At 38.0% G+C, this 27640-nt stretch overlaps 1 protein-coding gene across 1 annotated transcript; it reads right to left on the bottom strand.

Annotated features, from left to right (window-relative positions):
- Positions 1 to 211: 211 nt before the first annotated feature.
- Positions 212 to 22981, bottom strand: serpini2 (serpin peptidase inhibitor, clade I (pancpin), member 2). The gene is made up of 9 exons (NM_001015754.1): positions 22966 to 22981; positions 22208 to 22498; positions 19924 to 20154; positions 11214 to 11408; positions 10144 to 10336; positions 9357 to 9454; positions 8250 to 8336; positions 7560 to 7646; positions 212 to 308 (listed from the first exon to the last, which is right to left on the bottom strand). The coding sequence occupies exons 2-9, from the start codon at positions 22470 to 22472 to the stop codon at positions 232 to 234; spliced, it is 1233 nt and encodes a 410-aa protein (NP_001015754.1). The 5' UTR covers positions 22473 to 22498; positions 22966 to 22981; the 3' UTR covers positions 212 to 231.
- Between the last annotated feature and the right edge of the window lie 4659 nt (positions 22982 to 27640).

The following is a 27640-nucleotide window of genomic DNA, read 5'->3' as shown; positions in this document are numbered from 1 at the left end:
CCTGAAAAAGTTAATGCAGGAGTTGCTAAATAGTTTTACATTTGTGGTATGAGCATGGAATTGAGCTAGCTTTAACTACCACCTTTTCCAGCTCGAAATGTTACTTCATCCACTATAGAAGTACCACATATTCCATAAGCTTAAACACTAGTATCTGATGTACAATAAGGATATGGCAATTCTTCGAAGAAAACCAATTTTTGGGAACATATGCATTTATTTTCTCTTTATTTATAACGATTCCACATCCCGACCCAGTGCATCATAAAAATCTGGATTCATCACCTTTCCCATGAACAAAATCATACCTGTAAAAAAATAAAATTACAGTTATAGGATATATTATCTGAATATATTAGCTTTCCAGCTACAATGAGGTGATCCCAGTGAAGCCAATAAAAGGACAACCATATGGGGGTTTTAATCTTGAAAGCAAGTAAGCTGCAGGTAAAACTTAGTCCCTTTGCTAAATGTATATTGAAGCAGTGGAATTCTTAATGAATCACATAAGTGAGTGTAGGACTGGCCAGAAGGGATGATTTTGATGTAGTTGGCCAGCTTGAAGTATATTGCAATATATTGACAAACAATCCCTGTTTTGTTTAAAGGGAAGGGCGTTTCTTGGTAGCTTCATGCACATAATGTTTATATCCAAAAATGTGTTACCTAGAAAGTATGGTAATGTCATTTGTCATAGTGGCCTATTTAAACTATTCTTAATTTTGACCGAAACGAAAAAAGTTGTGGAAAAAACCTCGAAAACCATGAAACAAAACCAGTTGTAAAAGGGCCATCTGCCGTTGATTTCTTCATGATCTCGACAGGTTTTAGCTGGCATATGTTAGCATTCGGAATTGTCAGTTTTATCGCAGAGTAAATTGGGAAAACAATTGTGTTTCTGATTAGGCTTTTCTGCCACAAAAATCCTACTTTTCTAAATGCCTTAAGTTTAGGGGTTGTTGCAAATCATCAAGCAGAAATTGACTGTCACTTGGAGAAGCTGATTCTACAGGCCTGATTATTAAATTCTGATGTCTACACTGGTTTCTGAACTGCTGTTTTGCAAACTTATTATGAATCAGACATTTTTGTGACTTTTATGTATTCTGTATATTGTAAATCGGTCACTGAGCTCAGGTAACCGACTGCAGCGCAGAGCATGTGTTGTGAATAAGTAGAAAAGAAGATGGCGAGCAACTGTACTATTTATTTGTATTAATTATTGTACTCTGTATTTATCTATTATTGTAATGACCCCCTTTTTGTTTGTTTATTTATTGTTCTGCTGTACAGCACTGCATAAATACGTAGCTCTATATGACTAAAAATATACATACATTGCACTTTAGTTCTCCTTTAAGGCATGGTGTTCCACTTACAGAAAGCCCATTATCCAGAAAACCCCAGGTCTTAGTTATAGATCCCAGCCTTGTATTATCATAATAAGGCTATAGCAAGTTGCAGGTTGTATAGCTAGAGATTATTATGACAGCTAAGGTATTACATGTTACTGCAAAATGTATTTAATGTAAGAGTATTCTCTTTATTATATATGAATATTTCTTAGGCTACAAAGATCTAAAATATATGTTTACTGTACAGATATATCATTGCATTTGGTTTCATTGCCATTCTCTTGTTCTATTATTTACAGCACTGTGTAATGCCTGCAGTGTGTTGCAGGCAAGATATAGATTCCAACTGAGAGGTCACACAGCATGATTTTATTTTTCCATTTTTTTTTTTAATTCTAGGGAATAGGTTAACTTGCTCACCCTTTCTGATACCTTTACTGTAATGAGGATTTCAGGAGGCTATAAGATGTCACACATGATTTCCAAAAGCATTAACTCAAATCATCATAAATCAGGCCTCATGCTCCACTTTGGCAATAAAAGTTGTAGAAATTGCCAAATGAAATAGCTATACACCATAAAATACTGTTGATTGTTACATTTACTGAGCATGTAGCAGCTGTAGGAAATTCTAAAGAGGCAGATTACGTACATTGATTCAGAAACTTTTCTGTGTTTGACCACATCAGTGTTGTTTTGTTATAGGTAAGAACATGTGTGGAACCATGAAAAAGATGTGTCAGTGTGGTTTTGTACCATGAACCTTTTGCCTGTGGATAGTAATAAGCTGTCTGTGTAAATCCAACCCTCGTACTGAATCAGATGGATAGGATATATTCCTTTCTTTTATAAGCAAAGACCAAACAATTTAATGACCAAAGACCAAACAATTTAATGAAAAATTATATAGCAAGATGATACAGGCATGGGATTTGTTATCCTAAAAAGACCTAGATCCCAAGCATTGCAGATAATAGATCCTATGCCTGTATGTATTAAAATGAATGCATGAGCTGAAACAAACAACACACCTGCACATTTACTATGGTTAGGGAACTCACAAACTTGGCAGAGAAAACAAAAGTCTACATACATTAAAAATTCTTATTGTGTTGCTACCTCTAATACATAAAGTAAACATGTGTATTAAATAAATAAAACAACTTCTTGTTTTGTGTCATCTTATGGAAAATAAGACTATTGTTTTATACTGTTTTACAGCTGTTTTATAATGTGTATGGGCTATTTCTTTGCCAAGGGGGAAAATGGCATTATGCTCCCTTTTGGGTAAAAAGAAGCAGGTTGGTACAGTGTGACATAACACTAAGGGGTTATGTAATAAAAGCACTAAGTTTGCCCAGGTGCAGATACCAATAGCTACCAATCAGCAGGTAGAATTTACAGGTCACCTGTTTAAAGTAAACATCTTATTGGTTGCTATGGATTACTACAACTAGGCAAACTCAGTGCCTTTTATTACATATGGGGGTAAGTGTTTTATAATGTAGCAGGGCTCAGTAACTTGGAATATAATTCCAAGTCATTTACTCAATGTGTGATTGCATCTCTATATACTTTGATTTGCACTACCCCAGTACCCTCTTTATTCCTGTGCAGCCCCTCCTTTTTTAAATCTCCATACATTCATATACTAGGGGCAAATTTATTATAGTGTGTAAGACAACATCATGTGTGATGTTGCCCATAGCAACAAACTAGCAGGTTAGAAAACAAAAGCAAAGATTTGATTGCTAGCTATGGGCAACATCACAGGTGATGTTGACTTCCACACTATAATAAATATGCCCCTAAGCTTTACTTGGACTGTTTATGTAAAATTAACAGCAGTAGTGCTAGTGGACTCTAGAATATTCTAATCTATAGGCTATAGCACACGTGGCATTTTGAGAAATTCTTTGTCTGTTATTGAAATGAATGGGAAAGCTTTGACTATGGCAGATACCACATTGGCATTCCTGCCAATACGTGGCAGCATGCCTGCCAATAAGTTTGTCTGCTATTGGCAGAACATTTTACCTTCTTTTAAATGATAAGTAGTGACAGGCAATTAAAGATGTTTTGAACTCCACTGTGCTATTTGAGAGCTCCTTTTTGGTCAAAATGACATAGCCTTAATGCTCTTACTGGCCAACACATTGATTTTATCTTTTCCCATCGCAATGACAAAGGATGCCCATTTTAATTCACACATGCGAATGTCTGGACAAAGGGATAACAGAGCCTCAAAACAAAAAGAACATTTTGATCCAATGTCATTTGTAAAGACATATTTAAAAATTCTTAAACCTTGTAGCAAGCTGACTGCAGGCTACAGCCCTTTAGTTATCAGGTATCAGAATGGCGCATTGATTGATCCATCACTAGTCTAGAAGCCTGGTGTGCATAGGATAATTGATTTCATTCACAAGCACAGTCTTAACTCAGATATATGTATTTATTTCTGATAAGCTCCGAAACCTCTAGGCTTATTTCATTCATCAAACTCCTTTGAGTCAAATTACCCAAAGCAAAATCCATAGAAAAGTCTTTGTTTAAGACACACAGTCAGATTTGATTTCTTCATGCATGGAGATGTCAGAATTTCTGAAAATTATCTTGCTTCTATTCTATTAGATATTCTTATATATCATTTGCGTGACTAGAGACTCTTATGTATGACTATTTGTATTTTCATTTTAGCGTTCTATCTTCTAAATCTTAGTTACTGTGACTTTCATTGCTTATGATTTCAAGTTGTTTGACAGTGGCATATATGTCAAATATTTTGCTACAAAAAAGGTGCAAGTTGAAACACTGAGGCAAAAGAAATTTTGTATTAACAAAAATCCATTGTCCCTTCATATGATGATGTAACACCATATATCACAATTTTAAAAATAACCTATTACAAACAGATTATTGCTATACAATATTTATAAAAGTGTGTATTTTTATGCCACACAAAGCATAAAACTACACAACTATTTTGCACCACCCTAGACCTAATGTAACATAACCTGAGCCAAGGAAACAAGGGTTTGGCAATGTTTGGTTTGGTACTTTGCTTAAAATGTAGTACAATTTGTACATATTAAAAACTTTGAGAATTGTTTAATTGGATATCAATAATTTATTCTTTTATATTGTGAGTGATCTGTTCATGGCTAAATGTATTCATTCAGAGGGAGCATTGACTTGGGCTGTAATGAAATCTGATTTGTGACATTGACTGACACGACAATGCTATGGACTGTCAAGCTAGAGGTGAACTATTTTATTTGCAGTTGTCAGCCACTGAGCTATTAACTAAAACTGCTGTCACAACATATGTAGAAAATTGAAAGCTTTTAGGTTTTTTCTTTATTGACTTAAAAAAATGCCGTATCTGCTAAAATCATCGGCAAAATCTCTCTGTGTTTCAAAACAATGTACCCCCCTCCTCCACTTAAAACACATGGTATTATATTTTAGTGCAATAAACCTATAAAGCCCTCAGATACCGGTAAAGCAGGTGTAATTAGCCTTTTTATAATACATGGAAGACAAAGTAGGAAGCAGGCAGATATAGACACACACCTGTACCTCAGAGAGGTGCACATTAAGTTGTAAAATAGAAAAGGAGAGTTAGAAATATATACTGGTAGATTAAACCAACCTAGTGGTGCAACCCAAAAAAAACTGAAAAAAAAAGAAAAGAAAATCTCTATACACTCTGCACATCCTAGGGTCTCTACTATATTCACATTTTTTTTATCTAAAAAGGTTTTCCTTTACACTAAACCTTAATTCATGCATCTAAATCAAAGAGCCTAAAGAGCAAAATTTATTGAGATGTTATTTTGCATGATATTCTGCCAGTGGCTCAATGCATGTTTCAGCAGAACAGTCTGTAAGAGATTTTAGGTGCAGCTTTTAGGTGCAACGTGGCAATACATCAGTCATTTAAGGTTTTTGCTGTAAAAAAAAAATGTGAATGGGAGTTGCCAGAATTTTTGATAAATAAAATTACAAATTTGAATAAAAAAATTTGGTCCCCAAAATCTGAGTTGTATTTGCAAATTTCGAGCTGTTTTTCAGTTTGATTTTTTAATGCTCATTAAAGTCTAATTTTTATAAATGTGCCTCTAAAGCTGGCCATACATGTTAAGATTTTTAAAAGATCATAGGACCAAGCTTATTCTGAAACGATTGTTTAAAAGTATGATTTGTCCGTCAATGAAAACGACCATTTCGAGCGATATCGTCTAGGAAGCTATAAAAACAACCTGCTTGGCCCTGCAAACAACTGGACAATGGGCACATTTCATTACCAACCACGAAAATATTCAAACCTGCCTGATCGGCTTTATGACCAATGTCGAATAACAATTGTTAGATATTCTATCGTTCGGTGTCCACTAACTTTACGATGATTTGACAGATTTGTTGGATTGCACTTAAATTGATCGTTAGGGAGAGAAAAATCATAACGTGTATGGCCACCTTAAGGTTCATGACTCATAGTCCATGACATATTTTCCATTTAGTTCAACCTTTTGCTCAAGTAAATGCTACAAGATTGCATTGATCCAGAGAAAGGAAAAAAAAAATCTCTACATCTTCAGTTTTCCTGAGAAATGGAAGAAACCATCTAATTTCCTGTTGCAAAAGGCCATAGTAATTAAACTAAACTCCCAGGCTTCGTTTGAGTTCCTTGACAAAAATGTTAAGAAAAGTGGCCAAAGATATATTTTTTTTAAATGAACTTTATGTTTGATGCCCAGCTTAAGTCTGACCAATGCTAGTACCATAGTGTGTATTAAAGAGAAATGTGTAAAGCTTAGACAAACCCTGAAAGTAGTTTTAAACACTGCATGCTTCCACCCTTAGGTGGACAAAACTACTTTTTAAACAGAACTGTCATGTACTTATTTCTCAAACATCTTTATTTTATTCAATTAAATGCATCATTGCTTCCTAAAAGGTTAATGCCCATCAGCAGCCTTTCTCACATGCTCCTCTACCCCAGTTTGTAAACCATAATAATGCCTGTATGTTTATTAAAATATAAAGCAAAATATGTGTCCCTACGCTCGGTTCTTGATTCATTTAGGTTCTAAAAATGTTCTGCTTTTGCATAATCAGCCATTTCCCACATTTCATTTTGCTTTGCAAGGAACAAATCACCACTCAGATCTGACATTTTTTGACACCTCACAGATGAAAATTAATGAAGTTTAAAGTTAATCCTATAATTGAGAAAAAGCTCTTTATTTTCTTTTATTGCCCTATGCACTGATTTATTTACTCACGGCAAGTAGAAATTTCAATCCAGTTTCTTAAGGATAAAAAGAAGAGCACTTCTTTGCTATTAATATTGCAGTCCCTCAACAATGGACCTTTGTCAAAGCAGGTCTGCTGTCTTGACAGGGTCACAGTTAAGGGACCAAAATGTTGAGTGTAAATAAAAATGTAAAATGCTTAACCTAAGTGTGCTATTCTCTGTGTGTTTTTTAATGTGTGTACAAAGGTTACATCCTGCCCTGTGATTGGTAAATGACCCAGTGTCACATGAAGAACATAGGTTCATGTAGTTGCATTAACTGGACCTAGACACTTGATCAGCTGTCTGTCTGGTCATTACTAGCCATCTAAGGGGTTATATAATAAAGGCACAGGGGCAGTAATCCATAGCAACCAATTAGCAGGGAGCATTTACACACCTGTTTGAAAGCAAACTTACCCATCTAATATAAGGCTCATGCCACACCAGACGTAGGGCTGATTTTTTCGGCAAGCGGAAAAACGCTTGCCGAAAATTCAGCCCTACGCCTGCTACTTGTGCCTGCACCCGAATGAATAGGATACGCTCGGGTGCAGGCACATGTAGCCGATATACGCACAAAAACGCGAGAGAATGCAAAGTCTTGCGTTATCATGCGTATATCGGCTACATGTGCCTGCACCCGAGCGTATCCCATTCATTCGGGTGCAGGCACAAGTAGCAGGCGTAGGGCTGAATTTTCGGCAAGCGTTTTTCCGCTTGCCGAAAAAATCAGCCCTACGCCTGGTGTGGCATCAGCCTTAGTAGCTATGGGTTACTGTTTTTGGGCAACCTTTTACATATTGGGCTTAGACCAGTATCTTTTGTTAGCAACCTCCAGTACATACAGATGTACAAATATAGACAATATGTATATGAACTATTTCTGACTATAAACGTACCTGATTGAATGTGCCTTATGAAAAACAGAAAAGGGCGATTGGCCGCAAACCTGTGACTGGACATACTCATTGCAGAGACTTGCATTCCTGTAAAACATATGTTTAATTGCATCTGTATTTTGCTTTATCATTTTTTTTTATAAATGGTTGAAAATTATTCCATACATTTTTATGAATGCAAGTAAAAAAAACTCACTTGAATGTTGAAAATACAAGTCAATATACATTGACTTCTGCAAAATCTTGTCAGGTTGTCGTTGCTAAATTGCCTGGTTACTTTCCAATTTTTATTGTCAAGACTTTTTTCGATAAAAAAATTTAAACCACAAAAAGTCAAGAACATTTGAAAAAAGTGATGAAATATTTCTAAACTTGTTCCCCAGGGCAGATTTATCAAAGTGTGAGATTAGAGTTTTCTGGAGAAAAATTCACCAACTTTCTATTCATTTTTAGAACTGTCATTTATTAAATGGTGAGCCTTGAAAAAATCTAAAATTAAAAAATCTATAATCCCATAGGAATGAAGAGAGGTGGTTGAGGTTTTCTGTACTGAGTTCTAATCTCACATTTTGATAAATCTGCCCCTAGGTGTAGTTCCCCTCTTTGTAGCCCAGCAGTCTAGGACAGCATCTTTAATTATTACAATGTACCATTACATAAATAAATATAATATAAATCATTCTCTCTCACCTGTTGAGGCTGCAGCTTCACTCCCTTCTTCATTTATTTCAAGAAAAACTTTCTGAAACACCTTGGAAATGTATAGATTGGGAGACTCTAAAGATAAATGTCACAGGCATTAATGATAAGCGTATCTCCTGTATCTCTTTTCATTTCTTTGTATAAGCAGTTGTATGCATATCATGTAATGTATTTTATGCCATACTGAGGCTGAAAAATGCCTGTTTAATTTAGTGGAGTTTTTATGGTTCAGCATAGAGTAAATGGGTTTTGCACATATCGTATTATGGTATTTCAATCCTCAGCAAATTAAACGGTAGAACCCCATATATATTTGGCAGGCATGTGTGTAACACTGCAAAGAGTCACAGGGTTCTTTTGTATGTGTCAAAAAGCATTTTAGCAGCTTCACAACTAAGAATTTTGGAAGACAGAATAGGCCATTGAACCAACACTGACACCAGCAAATTATGAATTCCACAATTCACCAACACAGTTTCTAAGGCTAACATCAGACAGGGCTGATTCTCGGACTGCGGATAAATGCAGTAGTATAGGTTGACTCATAACCTTTGGGACCTGCAGGTTTACCCTTAGGTCAGATGGGTGGAAATTTGGGCAGCTAATGCGGGTTTGGTGTGGGTGAAACAGAGGAAATACACTCTTTCTCTGTGTCAGAAGTACTCTGGTTAGGAATGCTCAGTTTCATAGGAAAACTTTATATGGTGGCACCCATATATATTAGCATAGCTGGACAAAGATCAATTTCTGGCACTCCCTTACCTTTAGTCATACATATAATATGGATTACTTAGGCTAAGCTTCATGCTACTATGTATTACTGAACTACTAATTACAACATTAATCAGCAAGCACTGTGGTTCATACAAGCCATGCCATAGACCTGCTGCTAGCTGTTACAGGATGTGGGAACTCCAGTCTAGAAACAGCTGTGGTAGAAGTTATCCATCACAAATATAGGCATGTGCTACCGCTGTGGACTTATTTGTTTAGGCATACATTAATGGTTAGTGTTAGGCATGGGAACACTGACATCAGGAGATGTTTTGTTCATTGAAGGTCATGGTGCTGATTAGTACATGTTGTGTGCAGTACCTGTTATTCCTGAGAGATCACAGCCCTCATTAAATATGTCAGTTATGTTCAGGTTAAGAAAAGATTTCTTTAAGTCAATTTTATGTTCAACTTTAAACCTTCAAAAGAAACCAGAATAAAAAAATGTTAAAACATGAAGTACATTTTAGAAGCAAAAAGTTAGTTCTTTGAAATTACATGCCAGTCATTTCTGTCCTATAATAAAGTGTATTAATAACATAACAATGATGAGCTTTGGTCTGCTTTAAATACTCGGCACCAGCCTTCTCAAGAACTAAAAAAAAGTTTCCTTATTGTATAGTAAATAATCTATGACTTTTTGTGATGTGAAATTGGGTACAACTGTCTTTAATCTTCTAAAAGATGTATAATCTAGCAGTGATTTTAGGGGATGGCTATGAGCCACCTCTGGGAGAGCAAAGGCTTGTAAATATAGTATGCATATAGGATAAACTTTGCACCATGCCCCTGAGCCACGATATCTTTACCCAATATTTTTTTTAAAAGCTACATGTAAAGTGACATTTGGTGTCTTAAAAATGCTCAAGACTCATTAAGCGTATTCTGTTAATTGACTTTGGAGGCACAGTTCTTTGAGCCTTTCTCAAAACGAAATTTTTCTCAGAGATTTAGAAATGGCAGGACCATTTTTTACAGTGTGTATCTGTAAAATGTGCAGCACCTGTATTTTACAAGTTATGAGATAACAGTTGCCCCCTAAAAACATTGTGATTTTGCTTCTATTTTCTCTGAAAGCAAAGGGATATGGAATTGGAATGAAGCCCACCGTGGTAAACTGATTTCGACCACTTCCTCCTTCATGTCAGCAAACCAAGTTTTTATCATGGTAGCTGTCACTATTTTTTCCAGTTCTCCTATCTCCACATCTTCTGCAGGTAGTGTTAGAAGTAAACTAAACTTATCACCTTTATAGGGCAGCTCCAGTACTTTGTAGCTTGCGTTCTTAACTGAGAAATAACCTAAGTGAAAGACAGAGAGACCAGTCAAAGTCATGGCTGATGGGAATTCTCAGATCCCATTAGGATAACACATATAGCTATATTATTTATTTGAATGCAAACGTTTGGGTACCACTCGCAAAACTACTTAGTTAGTTCATTTTGTAAGGAAAAAGTACAACTTTGTAGTAAAACAAGAAATTGTTAATACATTTTATTTCACTAACTTTAAAACACTGTTCCAACACATGTAACATTAGATGAAACATGAACTTGAGAAGGAAGCTTTATGTGCAACCTCATCAAAAACCTTACGTTTTTAAATATGCAGAACAGCATCAAGACAGATAGAAAGATTTCTGTTCATTTAGGCTGACTGCCCAAACAATTGGAATGGCCCTTCCCCACACACATGCCATATATGTAGATGGTCAGGCAGTAAGGTTGACATTGACCAAATTAACTTTGAGCTTTATCCTTGCTTTAAACAGAAGAAAACATGTTCCCTAATTTTTTTTTCCAGAAACACAAGGGATTGCAGATGAGTTATTTTTCCACTGTGATTATCATTCTTAGGAATTTGCTAAGTGGCAGTATATGTGAGTTATTTTGTTCCTTGTATCTTTGGTATTTTTTTCTAATTTGGCATGGAACATTTCCTCAGGTTTTCATGTTATAAAGCACAAAATATAAAATCAAAATACTGAAATCACACCATAGTAAACTTTGTATATTCTCTGTAGCTTTGCAGATCAACCTTTAGTTAGGAGGCTCCATATGTCACTTGATGGTTAGGCACTTAACATGAAGGACACCGACAAAGTAAAACAAAAAAAACTATTTGTTTGATATGCTAGAAAACAACTTGGCACACAATTTAACAGAAAATAAAACTTACCAAGCTTTGTTGTCGTCTGTAGATGCATCATTGGAACTTTTACTGTCAGGCCCCTTTTTACTGAAAACTCTTCTGAATGTGTGGCCTCTACGCTGAATTTCTGTTTCCATTCACCTTTGAAATAAAGGGCATTGACCAGTACCATTTTCGTGAGAGGGGTAAAGTCTCCACTTGAAAACATTTTTGAGATTTTCCCTGTTCAAGCACAACGAAACAAAAAATGAAAAAACCATAAATAAAATACATAAATAACAGTTTGGTATAGGCTTATTTGTATAGTTTTGCCGCAAGCTAAGGGGCTGATTTACTAAGACACGAATTCCGACCGAATTGGAAAAATTCCGATTGGAAAAGGAACATTTTGCGACTTTTTCGTGTTTTTTGCGATTTTCTTCGGCGCCTTTACGACTTTTCGGAAATTATCGCGACTTTTTCGTTACCAATACGATTTGCGCGAAAAAACGCGAGTTTTTCGTAGCCATTCCGAAAGTTGCAATTTTTTCGTAGCGTTAAAACTTGCGCAAAAAGTTGCGCTTTTTTCGTAGCGTTAAAACTTAAAAGGCGCGACGTTTTGCGCAAGTTTTAACGCTACGAAAAAAATCTCAACTTTCGGAATGGCTACGAAAAACTCGCGTTTTTCCGCAAAAATCGTATTGGTAACGAAAAAGTCGCGATAATTTTCCGAAAAAATCGCAAAATACCGATCATTACGAAGAAAACGCAATCGGACGCATTCGGCCCGTTCGTGAGTAAGTAAATGGGCCCCTAAGTGTCAGAGGCATTTAAAAACAAGATCCATGTAATTTGTGGGAACCCTGGAATTACCACCATGTCGAAGCTCCAGTGCTCCCAAATATCAATAGGCGCATTTGCCCACAGTTCATCAGAAGAGGCAGCACAGGTGCAATGGATCTTGGTGCAACTATACGGAAGTGCAATAAGCACATTTGGATACAAATACTTTTAATAAATGGCATTAATAAGCACAACAATTGCATCCATTTTAGCCTGACCAACCTTGTAGCTGTGTGCATAAATGACCATTAAATATGAAACCTGCATTCACTTTATCAGTGACAAATAAAATGAAAACAGGTGCTATAATTTTTCATTGCGTTCATGAATTATTAAATTTTTAAAAATATATTAACGTGTCATGTTGTTTCTTTTAGCAACAGCAACTTCCAGTCCTCATAAAGGAATGGAATACTGAGGTAAGCAAGGAAGCTCCCACACACGCGCATAAATACAGGTATGTAAATGAGGAATTGTCAGTACGTATAAAATACCAGTCACTAGTCTTCAGATAAGGTTTTTTTTACAGTGAGAGCTGTGAAGTTGTGAAATTCTTCCCATGAATCAGTTGTTCTGGCTGATACATTAAGATATCTTTAAGAAGGGGTTTAGCAAGTAAGGAAATAAAGGGTTATGGTAGCCCATAGCACAAGGTGATCCAGGGTCTGGTCCGATTGCCATCTTGGAGTCAGGAAGGAATTTTTCCCCCTCTGTGGCAAAATAGAGAGGCTTCAGATGATTTTTTTTTTTTTGCCTTTTTCTGGATCAACTAGCAGTTAGACAGGTTTTTTTATAGACATAAAAGGTTAAACTTGATGGACGTGTATCTTTTTAACCTAACTTACTTTATATGAGTTAAAGATCTTTATTATATATGGTAATGCCCTACTCACCCATACAGAGATCTGTGGCTTATTTACTTTGGTATTAAATGTTTCTGTTGTTTTTTTATAATGTAAATGTGAGCAAAATGTATCCATTAGCTTCCCTGATGGTGTTACTTCCGTTAATCCCTTTCCTGGTGATTATTTTTTATTGACCCTTTTTTTGTGAAATAAACTATACATGACAAGGTTTTGATAAGCTTGCTGTTTTTGGGGCAGAAAGGAATTATATGGTTTGGATATGTCTGTCTTGTGTTTTTTGTGATGACATTTTTGTCAATAGGTGTTTCCAGTATCCAGCCAAGAAATTGATTTGGGCGATAACAATGAGCACAATAATACCTTAAATTCTTAGCAGAAGCGGAGCTTGATAGAAATGATATTTTGCAGTTAACTCGTTTGTGTTTAGAGCTCGCTGTGCCTGATGATTTCACTTGCTTTATAAGAATTGCCTTGAACTCCAGAGCTTCCGAGGATTTTATTTCAGCTGATGTTACAATTATATTGAAATTGTTGCACTGCTGAGAGCATCTAATATAATGAGATGGACACATGTTAGCATTCCATGCACTGCGAGAAATGCTTCATTCTAAAATTATATTTGCTTTGCTTAACAAGCAGAAGTTTTTGTGTCATTTTTAGCAGATATTTGTATTATGAAGTATTTACTTTTGCCATCTAGGAAAAAAATAAGGAAGATTAGAAAGATGAAGCATGTAATACTCAGCTCACATTTGCTTCTGAGGTGCCCCTCATCGAACAATAAAATACCAGTAGTAGTGTATGATATTTCCTGTCAGTGCATCTCACTGTAGGGATTGCTGCAGGCCTAACATCTGTCTTAAGTGCACTGCAAATGGTGTGAAATTTAAATATTTAAGAGCACTGACACCAGAGGGGCATTTACGAATGCTAAATTTTTTCCGTTTGGGTTTTTTGTTGCTAAAAACTCAATTTAGTCACGAAAAAAATGTGAATTTGTTGTGATTTATTATGCAACAAAACCCTGACAATTCCAGATGCAATTATATGCCAGCTAAAACTTGTCCAGAGCATGTAGAAGTCAGAAGGCAGATGTCCCTTTTAAATATAGAAGATCTTTCTTTGCTTTGTGGTTTAGAGGTTTTCAGGGTTTTTTGACACAGGCTTTTGTGTAACAGTACAAAAAGTTGTAGTTTCTAGGTTTTTTCTGGACCTTTTTTCGTTCCGTTCTTTTCCACTTTCGAAATGCCATTTGTGGAAATGAGTTTAGTTGTGGTTTAAAAAAATATATAAAACCACGAAAACTGATTGTTAATAAATCCCCCCCCCCAACTGTCATTGTCCATTTCTAAGTTTCCCTCAGTTTGTGTGTGTACACATGTCTTATATTTACTTGTTATACTAACTTTCCTAATCTCTGCCTGCTCTGAACTGTGCTTGGACTCTGACTTAGAACTTAATTAATCCCCTGGTATCTTGCTTTTCATTTTTTTCCAGTTTTTCCCTCAACCTTGTAGCTACTGTGCCTGTTTGTCTAACCTACTTGTGCCTAAATAAAGTGTATTTTTGTTTTCCATTACCTGTCGTACCTGTGTCCTTGGTTCTGGTTTCTCATCAGTCTGCACTTTCTAACCTCAGGGCCAGCAGCCCTGACACTAATTTAATGAATTTCTGCACCCTTTGTATTGTTAAAAATGGTAGTCAAGTTTTCAGAGGAACAGAAATAGCAAAGAGAAGTTTCTTAATTTCTAGTTAAAGTTAGTGGATGGAATATGACTGGGCTTGTCTGTTCTGATAGTTGGCATACCCTGCACATCTTCGTCATTTTTCTAAAATGTATAATTTTATTTTATATGTATAATTTCACACAAAGAATTCATTATGACATTTCTATAATGAACTAGGCTCATTTGGGGGTGTGCCAGTAAATGTACATTTATACAGCAGCCATTAAGGAACGCTGTTAGGGAAAACATGTTTTTTTTACGAAACGCATCAGTTAATAGAGCTTCTCCAGCAGAATTCTACATCTGTTTTTTAAAAGAGCAAACAGATTTTCTTATATTTAATTTTGAAATGTAACATGGGGCCAGCCATGTTTTTGTTTTCCAGGTCCCCTTAGCCATGTGACCTGTTCTCTGATAAACTTCAGTCACAGTTTACTACTGCTGCACTGCAAGTTGGAGTGATATCCCCCCTCCCAGCAGCCGATCAGCAGAACAATGGGAAGGTAGCAAGATAGCAGATACCTGACAGCTGCATTGCTAAATATGCTCCCTATGAGAATAGCAATCAATAGTAAGAAATCCAAGTCTGGCTTGGGACTCCTCCAGTTACACAGGAGTAGGAGAAACAATAGGTTACCTGATCTAATGTGTAGCGCTGGCTCCTTCTGAAAGCTCAGACTCAGGCACAATGCACTGACATGGCTTCCTACACACTAATATTACAGCTAAAAAATACATTTATTGGTTTAAGAATAAAATTTCAAATGGTGGAATCAATTATTTGCAATGTGAACAGTGTAATATAGTAATAAATACTATACCATAAAAAGCATGACAGAATCCCTTTAAAGGAAAAAGAAAGGTAAAAACTAAGTAAGCTTTATCAGAAAGGTCTATGTGAATACAGCCATAAGCACTCACAGAAACGCTGCGCTGAGTCATCTGTCAAAAAATTTGTTGTGTCTGTAATTCATGTTCCAGAGACACCCAGCTCTCTGCTCTCTCCCCTCTCCTGCTCCCCCCTCCCTCAAGAATACTAAGGACTCACTCCCCCCCTTAGCAATGTGGATCTGAGCCAATCAGCAGGAACCTGACTCATAGTCTTACAAACTGAGCATGTACACTTGGTCTCCGTCTCTGTGCAGGAGTGAGGCATTATGGGAACTTTCTTTACACAGCTCAGCATTTTTTCTTCCTGTTTGGCTTCTGATCATCTGAACAGGTGATATATGGGGAGACTTAAGGGCACTATTGAGAGAACTGAAGGTATGCCTGCAGCTTGTGATTAACTCTTTATTAGCCTTTCCTTTTCCTTTAATAACTTTGGTGAAAGTACAAGTTGGTGCCGCACTAGGCAAATTAGGAACAGGCATGTATATATGGGGTATACATGTGAAGGTCATACCAAACATGAAAGAGGATACAGAATTGCAATAGTCTGTTTGGCAGGAAAGCAATATAGAGTTTGGGTTTGTAGTGAGGCATAGAACTAGATTGTATCAGATTTCTCTGTACAGTAAAAGGATTTTTGAAGGCCCAAGATTTAAGGTAAGCATAACACTAGAGGATTCGGGGAAAGTATCTGATTTACTGGCAGTGTGCAGTTGGATTCACTTTAGCCTTTTCCTGATTGCCTAAAATGGATATACTTAGCAATAGCAATTAGGATGATGTGTAATGTGAATTCTAAAAAATAGCATTTGTGAATCAATATCTCTTAGTGATTAGAAAATGGAGGTGTGCATTACACAAAGTAATCCATCCATTATTATCATTCTGTGATCTTTTTATTGCCAGCATAATAAATTGTGATAAACAATGATGTTTATTATCTTGTAATTTCAAATATATGCTGATCTAAATCATTGCTTGTACAGTCTTACTGCAGTAATCATGCCATTACTGCACAGCACTCCTCCAGGGTTATGTATCAAATAGTGCTAAGGCAAATCAAGTGCAAACCTCTAAAAATGCCGTTAAGCTGCTTTTTTGTGACAACCAAAAGGCATTTACTTTCCCTTAGCACCTTTTGATATTGCATACTAAAGACTGAAGCACATTTATGAGAGCATCAGTAGGCTTTCAGCTCATTAGTCTGAGTAAAGATAAATACATCCATCTTTGCTGGTCTGTTTTATAAACCATATGCTAAATACTTTCACAACAGATTGATATAGCTCTAGTACTTAATGTACTGATGCTCTGGGACTGGGCTGACACTGATGGCACGAATCAGCTGACAAATATAGTCAATGCTTTAGGAATACTAGCTTTCATAGCTTTATACTAAGCAGTCCCCTCATTCATAACTGAAACAAATTCATATATCTAAATAGCTCTCTTCATTGTATCTTTTTTGTTTTCTTTTTTTATGCTGGGGTTATTTCTTTATTACCTTTTCCTGGAATATGCAGATACTTTCTGTTAGTACCTGAAAATTAAAAGGATACTTAAAGGAACAGTAACAGCAAATGAAAGTGTAATTAAAATGATTTTCCCTGCACTGCTAAAACTGGTGTGTTAGCTTCAGAACCACTACTAAAATTAGATAGTATTATATTAATAAGCTGCTGTGTAGCCATGGGGGAAACCATTGAAATAAGAAAAGCCACAAGTTACACAGTAGATAGCAGATAAAGAATAAGTAAACTGTTCTTTTTAAAATCTCTAAAATTACACTGTTCAGACCATAGAAACATACCTTTCTTCCTAAATCCAGATTTATTTTGTTTCTCTATTACAGCCAGTTCAACTACAGATCTTTTACTGACTTCCTTGTCTAGCATGAAGCTCCGCCCCTTTTGCTTTCTAAGTACTCCTTCTTTCTCCATCTATGATGACATCATATTGGTGCCTACTGCACATGCCTAATTGATTTCCATTGGAGCAGAGTGGCAGTGGGCATGCCTGGTAGGCACCACTTTGAAGTCTTCATAGTCATAGAGAGAAGGAGGGCTCAGAAAGCAAAAGGGGTGGAGCTTCACACTAGACAAGGAAGTCGGTAAAAGATCTGTAGTTCAACTGACTATAATACAGAAAAATAAATCTGGATGCCGGGAGGAAGCTTCGTTATTCTGGGGCTGTAGAGAGTAATTTTAGGGGAAATCTTACTGAGCTATGGAAAATGTAATGGTGTTCTACATAGCTTATCTGTTGTCCGCTATTTACCCTGAGACATTGTGCCTATTTTAATTGCCTCCATTGCTACACAGCCGCTTTGTTTATATAAACTACAGTAGTGTTCCTGAAGCAAACAGGTTAGTGTTACCAGTGCAGGGCAACAGTACATACATACATGCATACATATATACATACTTACTTTAATAACACTTTCATTTTTTAGTGTTAATGTTCCTTTAAGTTGTATGTACAGTGCTTAAATCCCTGGTGTTTCTTCCCAAGTTCCCAAGATCATTTTTTCAAACCACTCTAGTGGGACAGCCACCCAATATACCAGGCACAATGCACTAATGAGCAGAGGTTGCTGCCAGATATACAGCTGTGGAAGCTCACAGCAACCTCTCCTTGAAACACTCCTTATTGAGTCAGGCCAGGAATAAACCAGGCAATATTTCCTCTAAGCTTTGCACTTGTGCACGAGCACACAAGTTTTAAGACGTGCACACAATAAATTGTGGTGCGCCCAAAGAATTTCATGTGAAAACACACAATTTTGTGCTGCACACAACTGCACGCATGGTTTTAAAAAGTGCGCACAAAAGAAATTAGAGGCAACATTGATACCAGGGATTGTAAAAGGTGTCAAAATCCTTTGATTAGATCCTAATTCAACTTGCCACAGCATACATGGGGCACTCAGCAATACTGTGTGCACATTCCTACAGGCTTAGCATTTCATAATGACTGATGTTTAGTTTGATCATTATGATGAATGTGTTGTGATACCTCCAGAACACTGCAGTACAAAATGATTCAATAAAACTTAATAAAATCTTTTACGAATACAAACATTCATCAGATGAGGCAGTGGGACTATGCAGTAATAGTCTAATTGGAACATATTCATGGAAGATCATAGCTCTAAGTTGAGGGGCGTGGGAGGGAGGCTATTTAGTCACTCAGAAGGTAATGTGAGTATTAGAACGAAAACTCACTCCATGTAATTCTGTAGCAAATCCATATTCTTTTCAACTCCGTGTTACAGTACTGTATATTACACAAAACTGTACATATATTTGCTGGCTCCAAATGCTAATTTGCATTCTTTTTTAACCTGGGATCATGTATATAGCATTATACACCACGTTAATACCATGTAACATCCCACAAAGCTAAGTTTAGATTTCACACACATGTAGCTGTGTAAAATTCTGGTTTAAAAAGTGTTAGCTTGGAAATTTCTTTAGCAATCACAAGGGATTTTCTGCTCAGTGATTCACTGCAGTTGAAAAGGACTTGCAGCCAGTCACAGGGAACCTTTTTTTTTTACTTCTATTACTTATTTTGTTTATTAATGTTGAGGAATTTATAGCTTGGTTATTTTTTATGTTTCGTGTCCTCTTTGTTTCTGAGTTGAAAAGAAAACCAAGGACTAGAGCTGAACCCAAAGACAGCCCTATTTAAAGAGGGTGCCAATATGTTAGGCAATCCCAGTGAAAAGAATCGTTAGGTTTATTCCCCAGAATGATGCTCCTGTTTGTGTGGGGGGGGGGGGGGGGGGTTGATTTGCATGCTTTGGCACTGTATTGTGTAGTCCTGTTATTGTAATCCAATTGTTTGGCCCTAGGGCCATATAACTGGTCAGCCTGACATTGCCCACCTTAGGTGGGTATTTCAGGGGAAAGATTCATTTTGGCACCTCTCCTATAGGGTGGGCAATAAATGGAGTGGGCAATAAATCAGCCACAGCAGGTACCTGCCCCGTTTAGCTCAATATCTAAGTGGGTGAGTAACTGATAGTTACAAATAGGAGGGTCTTTTTGTCATGTCATATAAAGAAAAAAGTCAGAACGCCCATCATTTGCATTGCAATTACAAACCAGCTCAAAAACATGTTTATATGTACAGTACTTCATTATTATCTGGTGTTTCAGTTCAGATATTTTTTCTAAGAATTACTGGTTATTAGATTTAAACACATAAAACTTGGAAATGTTCTTTGTTACGCGTCCTGAATATGAATTCCCCTCCTGCCCCTCTGTAGAACTTTATAATACATCAACTTTGTCAGTAATTGTTTGTCTTGTATGAACAATTTACTGTTGTCTTGTAATTTTACTTCTACTTCGTTTGCTAAAAAAATATCTGACAAAAGGGCCCAATTACAAAGACAAGTTTAGCAGAGCAAAATGTTGAGATTACCATGTGTTTGCCTTTGCACCCATTCACTTATTGTTTCAGCAGAAGCCTTTACATCTTGGAAATCCACCAGCTTTATTGCACTGTTGAAGACATCCCTGTTGCTATGGAGATACTGCTCCTTCACTTGAAATCCTTCTTGAAGGTAGAGGGCATTTGCTAGATTAAATGTAAATTCTTTATTTTCTTCAGAGATGACAGCAAGAAGCGTTTTTAGCTCAGAAAACTCCTCACCTAGAGAAAATGATTTGTGTTTTAGTGCCTTTTAATGATCAGCATAAACATAACGAAGGTGTAGGATGCTCTTTTCCAATCTAAAACCTAGTACACAATTTGTTTTCTTGCTCTCACCTTGACATGAGACATTTCCAGCAGGCTTTTTCCTCCAATTATATTATACAATGTGACAAAAAAGTACCCAGGGTTATTTTTATGCTAAACGACAACTGCTTCCATAAGAACTACAGGAGAACAATAAGTTATTTGTTTTTGAGCAAGTTTTTAATTAATCCCCACCAAGGAGTAAGCATGATATTCCAACCTTGTAAACATTTCCCTGTTAAAATGGGTTTGTATAATAAAATGGGAAAGGAAGATAGATACAGTACAGAAAAATATTGTATTAAAAAAAATGAATTGAAATTTAACTTGTTTATGTATGTTTGTTTGTGTGTGTCACAACCAGTACTGACTGACTAATCATACTGACACGACCATCAGGGGACCACAGCATGTCTTAGGGCCACTGGTCTTAGTGCATGGAGTAGGCATCAAGGAAGAAGCTCTTAAGAGAAAGGTTTAAATACAGGAAGGCAGAAGAAAGTCCATGGTGAGGCACAGCAAGGGTAAATACAGCACAAAACCAATAAACAGGAAACAGGTCAGAACTGGCAGAGTTCAGGCAGGCAAGGGTTAATACAAGAGAGGAGCATAGAAGCACCACGTGTAAAATGGCCAGTGGGAATGGGACCTACAAACTGGCAACAAGCATCAATGTCAGTGGGCTAATTGTTTGGATTTGCATCATGCAAAGCTTTGTGCTTGTCCCAATGGCCCAGTGATGCGACTGCCCAAGTGCCAAGCCAGTTCTGACCCATGCCAGATACGATATTATTGGTGCGTGTATGGCCAGCTTTACTTATGAGCCACAGTCAAATGTAAAAAGACTTGGAGAGCAACACAAGCATCATAAAAGTTCATGGAGGTGCCAAATAAGGGCTAAGATTGGCTATTACGTAGTCTCTATCCACACTATCAGCTTACAGGCTTCATGTGGTAGTAAACGTCATTTTTATTCAACCAAAACTTGCCGCCAAGTCAGGAATGTGAAAATAACTACCTGGTTTGGGGACACTGGGAGCAACATCCAAGGGGTTGGTGAGCAAAATGTTGCTAACGAGCCACCGGTTGGGGAACTCTGCTTTACAATGTGAATGGCAGACTCTCCTATCGATCATCAGGAAACATACCAAAGTCCATTTTTATTTCAGTTCTTATGTTTTCAACTTTTCAAAACTGCCCCTTGCTACAACAACAAACTCTCTGCACCTACCGAAATATATGTGGTCTGTTAGTCCCCTAAATAAGGTTGTTCACATAGGAAGGCTTGTTATACCTTAAATAGAGTGTTTGCATAGGGAGGATAGCAATCTATTAACACCCTATTCTTCAAAGCAAAGTTTCTTATTCTTCCATTTATATCTTCATGTATTTTTACATTGTAACTGTACATGGCAGCTTTATCAGTGCGATGTTACTGAGTATTTCAGTGTGTAATCTCACAACTCCTTTGTATCAATTTTAGACAACATTGAGTTTCTTGAATGTGAACTAATATAGATGTTGACATAAAGTCCCAATCCCCAGATATCTGAGAAAGTTAGCAAGGCTCCTGAGTGCCACCACAGAAAACTAAAATATAAGGACATATAAACTGTTATTGCTAGAATATAGTAAGCCAATTCAAAGGAAGTATTCCATGGACACAGTGTTCTTTGTTCTGCATAGAGAAGTTCCCCTTTCAATTTGTGGATGCATTCAGCTATGAATGATATCCTGAACAAAAATGATAGGACGACATAATGGGTTACAGACATATTCCCACCTTTCCCCTTCATCCTTCATGTCTGTTTTATTCTGCTTTATTTTTTTGGACATTAACCCCATTGGTGTTGGAGAGACTGGACTCAATATACTGTTCATATCACCAAGCACAGATTAGTTTTATTTCACCTGCACAATAACATGGAGGAATTATAGATTTGGGATCAATAAAAGAAAGACTCACTGTCTTGATTTCCCTGTAGTTTTAAAGCTTGCTGTATCTGACTCAGTGCTGCTCCTCTGGCTCCCAGTTTTATCATTCCAAGAATTAAAGAAGTTCCAAGTGGAGAAAAAATGATGTTTTCTTCTGTGCAACTTGAATGAATTGCCCGAGACAGATCCACAGCCAGTTCTGTAATAGCATCTCCCCAGAGCCTGGAGGCATTGCAAGTTATCCAAACTCCACAAAGGGTCACGGCGACGATCACGCCTGGGTAGAGTCTTTTCATTGTAACACAAAGTACTCTTTTGGGCTCTAAAATAGAAAAACTTCCATTACAGAAGACATTACCATAATATCATTTTCCTCCACTGCCCACACACAATATGATTCTTGGCGTGCTAAATTCCATACTGGTTTAACTAATAAATGTCGCACAGGGGGAACGGTACACTATTTCATTTTCTCCTACTGTTTCCCCGCGCACTAATGATATTTATCTTGCTTATTTATTAAAAGAACAAAAGTATTTATACACAGTAGTTGGAGTCAGGTTTCAGGGACTCCATGTGCTCTCCTAATTATATAATAACATAAACTACACAGATTGCAGTAGTCACAGCAATATTTGTAAATTACCTCATTTAAATGAGCACACTTGAAATGAGCTAATAAAAAAAGTAAAAACAAAACTATGCTATTTGGCGCTTTTTAATTATCTTTAAACTTTTTTTTTTGTCTTCAATTTCTTACACTTATTTTTTATCTTAAAGGGCACTTACATGAAAAACAGCGGCGTATTTCCCCTGGCAAGAAAAGTAAATGTCTCCGAAAGCTGAGGGAGAGCAGGTATAGTACATTTAATCTGTCAGACGAATGATTAATTTTCTAAATGCCAGAGTGTGTTTGTTGACATTGCTATCTCGAAACTTTTGTAGCGCACTAAAAACACTATGTTTGTTCACTGAGCAGCAATGGATCAAACTGGCATGGCTGCTGAGTCGGCTTTCATTCACAAACTGTATTCATTTCTTGCCTGTAATGTCTAAAATTCTAATGCCTGGGACAGTCAGCATAGTATGCATTCTGATATGGAATACATAGTACAGTTAACTCACCAATGATGTTTGCTTATTCTATACATTTGTAACCATTAGAAATTTCTTTGTGGTTAGCAAGATGGATATAAAGATCAAAAAATGCCCATATATTGGTAGATAGTCACTGCTGATTGGTCACTTTTGACTGAGTTGGCATCTGGTTGGATCATGTATTGGCCTAAAATGATCATCTTGCCATCTGACATGCGATTGAGGCAGGAAAGAAAATTTAATAAGGAAAAGACATCAACTAAACCTGCAGGGGCCCCCACATAACCTTGTATCAACTTTGTTAGGATCATCACTCAAGCCAGCACGGCTGCATAAAGCCAGCTGAAGTTTGTGTATTTTGAAAAAGTCAAAACTGATAGCTTGAATGTGCCCCTGTCGGAAGTGGTTACTGGTACTGCTTACCAATTTAACATATGTACAGATACATATTACACAAGTCGAAGCATAGGGAACCAAAATAAGATGTTACAAGGCTGTCCCTCAATCCTGACTGTCTGCTAAGTCCAAACATCCAATACTTTGCTTATATCAGTTGTATGGCATTTGGCTCTTCACACAGCTCTATACAAAACCACACGTAGTAGAGTGCATCTTGTACTTTCAAGGCGATCTTCATTCCAATGTTCAGGTCGTAATGTAGATACAGTGCACTGCCAATATCCTTAGCCCCCTCAAAAGAAAAAGACGAAAACCATGCCAGTGGAACAGGCACTGGAGGATAAATAAGATGTGAATACACTTTTCACAGACTCCTCTCCTAGGTTATTCCGACTCCCAAAAATTTAGAAATCTACAACAAATAATTTAAAATTATTAACTATTACTAACAGTAAAATTATTTGGCCAGGTCGGGTCACGATGCACCTGGGAGAAGAAGGCAAGCCAGGCGTGTGTGTGTGAATCTGTGTGCAGATACAGGTGCGTGTGCACCCAAGCTCTCTGAGTCGAGTCGGATTAGGCATGTGATGTCACTGGCACGTGCCAAACCCGACCCAGCATAAAGAGCTAAGATGCAAGCCTTGCCTGCCTTCTTCTCCCTGGTGCACCCAACCGGACCCAGAGCACACAAAAAGGAATATTAAAAGATTGGGAAAGAGAAATCATTTTTAAAAAAGCTAGATATGCCCCTGATCACACTTGGCCTCTGGGCTTTAGTCTAGGTAAGCCTAGGCATGAATCTGTCCCTGGGAACAGGGACCTGTATCTCATTTGGGATAGGACTGCTGCTACAAGAAGTGGTAAAGCTGTATTATGTAAAAATAATCCATTTACAGGGGCTGTTCACCTTTGAGATAACTTTTAGTATGATGTAGAGAGTGGTATTCTGAGACAATTTGCATTTGGCCTTCATTTTTTATTATTTTTATTATAGTTTTTTTATTTTTTTCATTTCGGGAACTCTCCAGTTTGGAGTTTCAATAGCAATTTGGTTACTAGAGACTGGTATATAAATAGGAGAGGGCCTGAATAGAAAGGAAAGTTACAAAAAGTAACAATGCCAACAAAACTGTAGCCTCACAGAGCAATAGTTTTTTTGCTGCTGGGGTCAGTGACCCCCATTTAAAAACTACAAAAAGTTGGAAGAAGAAGGTAAAAGGCCCATCTGTCCCCCGTTGTGTGGCCCCCCCACCTTTCTGGCTGCTGTGACTGCTTACCTTTGTGTAAGCTTTAAATGATATCAGTACTGAGAATAACTGGCCCCTGCATTGCTCACACCTCAGATTTAAGCTTTAAGTCCCTGTATTGTTAAAACATGTAATCCCCTGTACTGTTCACACCTTTTAATCTTTGCATTGTTCACTCCCTGCCTTGTTCACACCTCAGGCTCAGACTGTAAACCCCCACATTGTTCACCTGTTCACACCTCATACAGACTGTAGGAGCAGTGACAACATTGTGTCACTGTATGTACTACATACCCTATGCTGCCTGTGTGTATGGCACACAAAGGCAGCATAGTGTAGGCAGAGCATGGCACACACAGACAGCATAGGACAGGCAGAGTATAGCACACACAGGCAGGGTAGGGCAGGCAGAGCATGGCACACACAGGCAGCATAGGGCAGGCACAGTATGAACACACAGGCAGCATAGGTCAGGCAGAGTATGGTACACACAGGCAGCATAGGGCAGGCAGAGTATGGGACACACAGGCAGCATAGGGCAGGCAGAGTATGGCACACACAGGCAGAGTAGGGCAGGCAGAGTATGGCACACACAGGCATGGTAGGGCAGGCAGAGTATGGCACACACAGAGTGAGCCACACACAGGCTGTACTCTGCTTGCCCTATGTTGCCTAAGTGTGCCATACCCTGCTTGCCCTATGCTGCCTGTATGTGCCATACTCTGTCTGCCCTATGCTGCCTCTGCGTGCCATACTCTGCCTGCCCTATGCTGCCTGTGTGTGCCATACTCTGCCTGCCCTATGCTGCCTGTGTGTGCCATACTCTGCCTGTCCTATGCTGCCTTTGTGTGCCCTATTCTGCCTGTGTGTGCCATACTCTGCCTGCCCTATGCTGCCTGTGTGTGCCATGCTCTGCCCTATGCTGCCTATGTGCCATACTCTGCTTGCCGTATGCTGCCTGTGGGAGGTGAACCTGGCAGAGGTTTGTTTTGAGAGTTTTTAAGCAGTTTTAAATAGCTGCTGAGTTATCCACTGGGGGGGAGGAGGCATATGGATTTAAGTCTCAATATGACATAATATAATTTTTTTCACAAATGAATGAAGGGTAATATTCCTACAGTGAGCACCAACCATTTGGGTTTTTGCTGCACTACCACCATTAGTGTGGGAATAACCTTAAAAGCTCTTATGATAACATAGGTGTGGTTTGAAGTGGGTGCAGTTTAAAAAAGGGGGAGTGCTCAAACTGGCTTCCATTATTTGCCCTCCACCATGTAGTACTTCAGTACCACAGAAGTTGGACAGCACTGATATATAACATATGTAAGTGGGAATTAGAAAAAATGTTTTCTAGTCATTACACAGCAACCCCACAGAGAGACCAGAACCCTGTTCTTCAGTGCATGCAAATATTATAGGACACTCTATGCCTCTGTGCATGAAAGTTAGTACTGTGAGCATTTAGAATAAAAGCTTGCCAATAGGATTTGACTGGATTCTCTGAAGATTTTTTTAAGGGGGGGGGGGGGGCTGGCACACACCATAACATTTGCACATGCCGACCATCGATACATGCCCCCTCCCCGGTGGCAACCCACCTGCTGCTTGGGATCCCCCTGCAGGCACGGCATTTGCTGTATGTTAGTTACACCACTGCCTTCAGGTCATACATATGTGCAGCAATTTTGGATAGTGAGCCCTTTTTAGTAAACAAACCTCTCCATAAGCTGACACCACTTAGAGAGAAACCTAGCTGTGTTGTTGTGTGGGCTTGCCACCTTGGGCAGTTTACCAAGTGATACTGAAAGTCTATAAACAAAGAATAATTCTGCAATAAAATTATATCTAAATTTCTGCATGAAATTTGTGAAATGGCAAAATGGGTTAACTATTATATTTAGTGCAAATGAAATACTGTGTGTAATGCAGCATAGGTAGGACCCTTCTCCCATGTTTGGTTGTACTGCTTTAAGCAGCAGGGTCATTATTCAATGTGCACCAATCAGCATGTTCCTTGTGAGGCTTGAACTTTTATAGTAATAATACTTGCTAGTAGCTAGGATAATATACAGTCCTGCACTGAGAACTCTTTACTGCTTTGTTACCACAATTACAGCAATGTTTATAAATGACCTTTGCTGACTTCATTTTATCCAGAAGGACCCACATGTTAATTGTTGCTTGTTTATAACAATACCAACCGTTGGACAGGGAAGAACTTTCATAGGTATTGTAACCTTCTTTGATGCAGGTCATGCTAATTGGTGCATAAACTGGGAATGGATTGTTACATATTAGATAGGAAAGCACATTATTTTATTGAAATTGTCATTATACATTCCTCTCTCCCAGGAGGATACAGTCAGGGCCAGAACTAGGGGTATGCAGAAGAGGCACCTGCCTAGGGGGCAATGGTGGTGGGGGGGGGGGGGGGGGGCAGCAGACAGGTACAGTACCTCTTCTTTCACCTACCACTAGTTCCGGGCCCTTTCCTCCAACTTCAGATCCCCCCCCCCCGCCGCCATCAGTCACAGAAACCCTGCCGCCCTGTGTGCGTGTTTACACGGAGGGGTGGTCTAGGGGTGGGCCAAACCAACCAGGTTGCCTAGGGTGCCCGGCCGGCTTGGTCCGGCACTGGATACAGTGTATTACAAGGCAATTTGGAAAGGAATTTCCAAAATGCCAGTTACTATAGATAAGGCCTCTACTGTAAATCCATG

The sequence above is a fragment of the Xenopus tropicalis genome, chromosome 5, assembly GCF_000004195.4.
Source record: "Xenopus tropicalis strain Nigerian chromosome 5, UCB_Xtro_10.0, whole genome shotgun sequence".
Lineage (NCBI taxonomy): Eukaryota > Metazoa > Chordata > Amphibia > Anura > Pipidae > Xenopus > Xenopus tropicalis.
Note: the sequence above shows the minus strand (reverse complement) of the source record. Positions and strands in the feature narration are given on the sequence as shown.

Coding starts and splice junctions, on each gene's coding strand:
- serpini2 (NM_001015754.1), bottom strand. CDS start 22,472: ATGAAAAGACTCTACCCAGGCGTGATCGTCGCCGTGACCCTTTGTGGA. Junction 20,155..22,207: donor ACTACAGGGAAATCAAGACA/GTGAGTCTTTCT, acceptor CATTTTCTCTAG/GTGAGGAGTTTTCTGAGCTA. Junction 7,647..8,249: donor TGAAGCTGCAGCCTCAACAG/GTGAGAGAGAAT, acceptor TATGTTTTACAG/GAATGCAAGTCTCTGCAATG.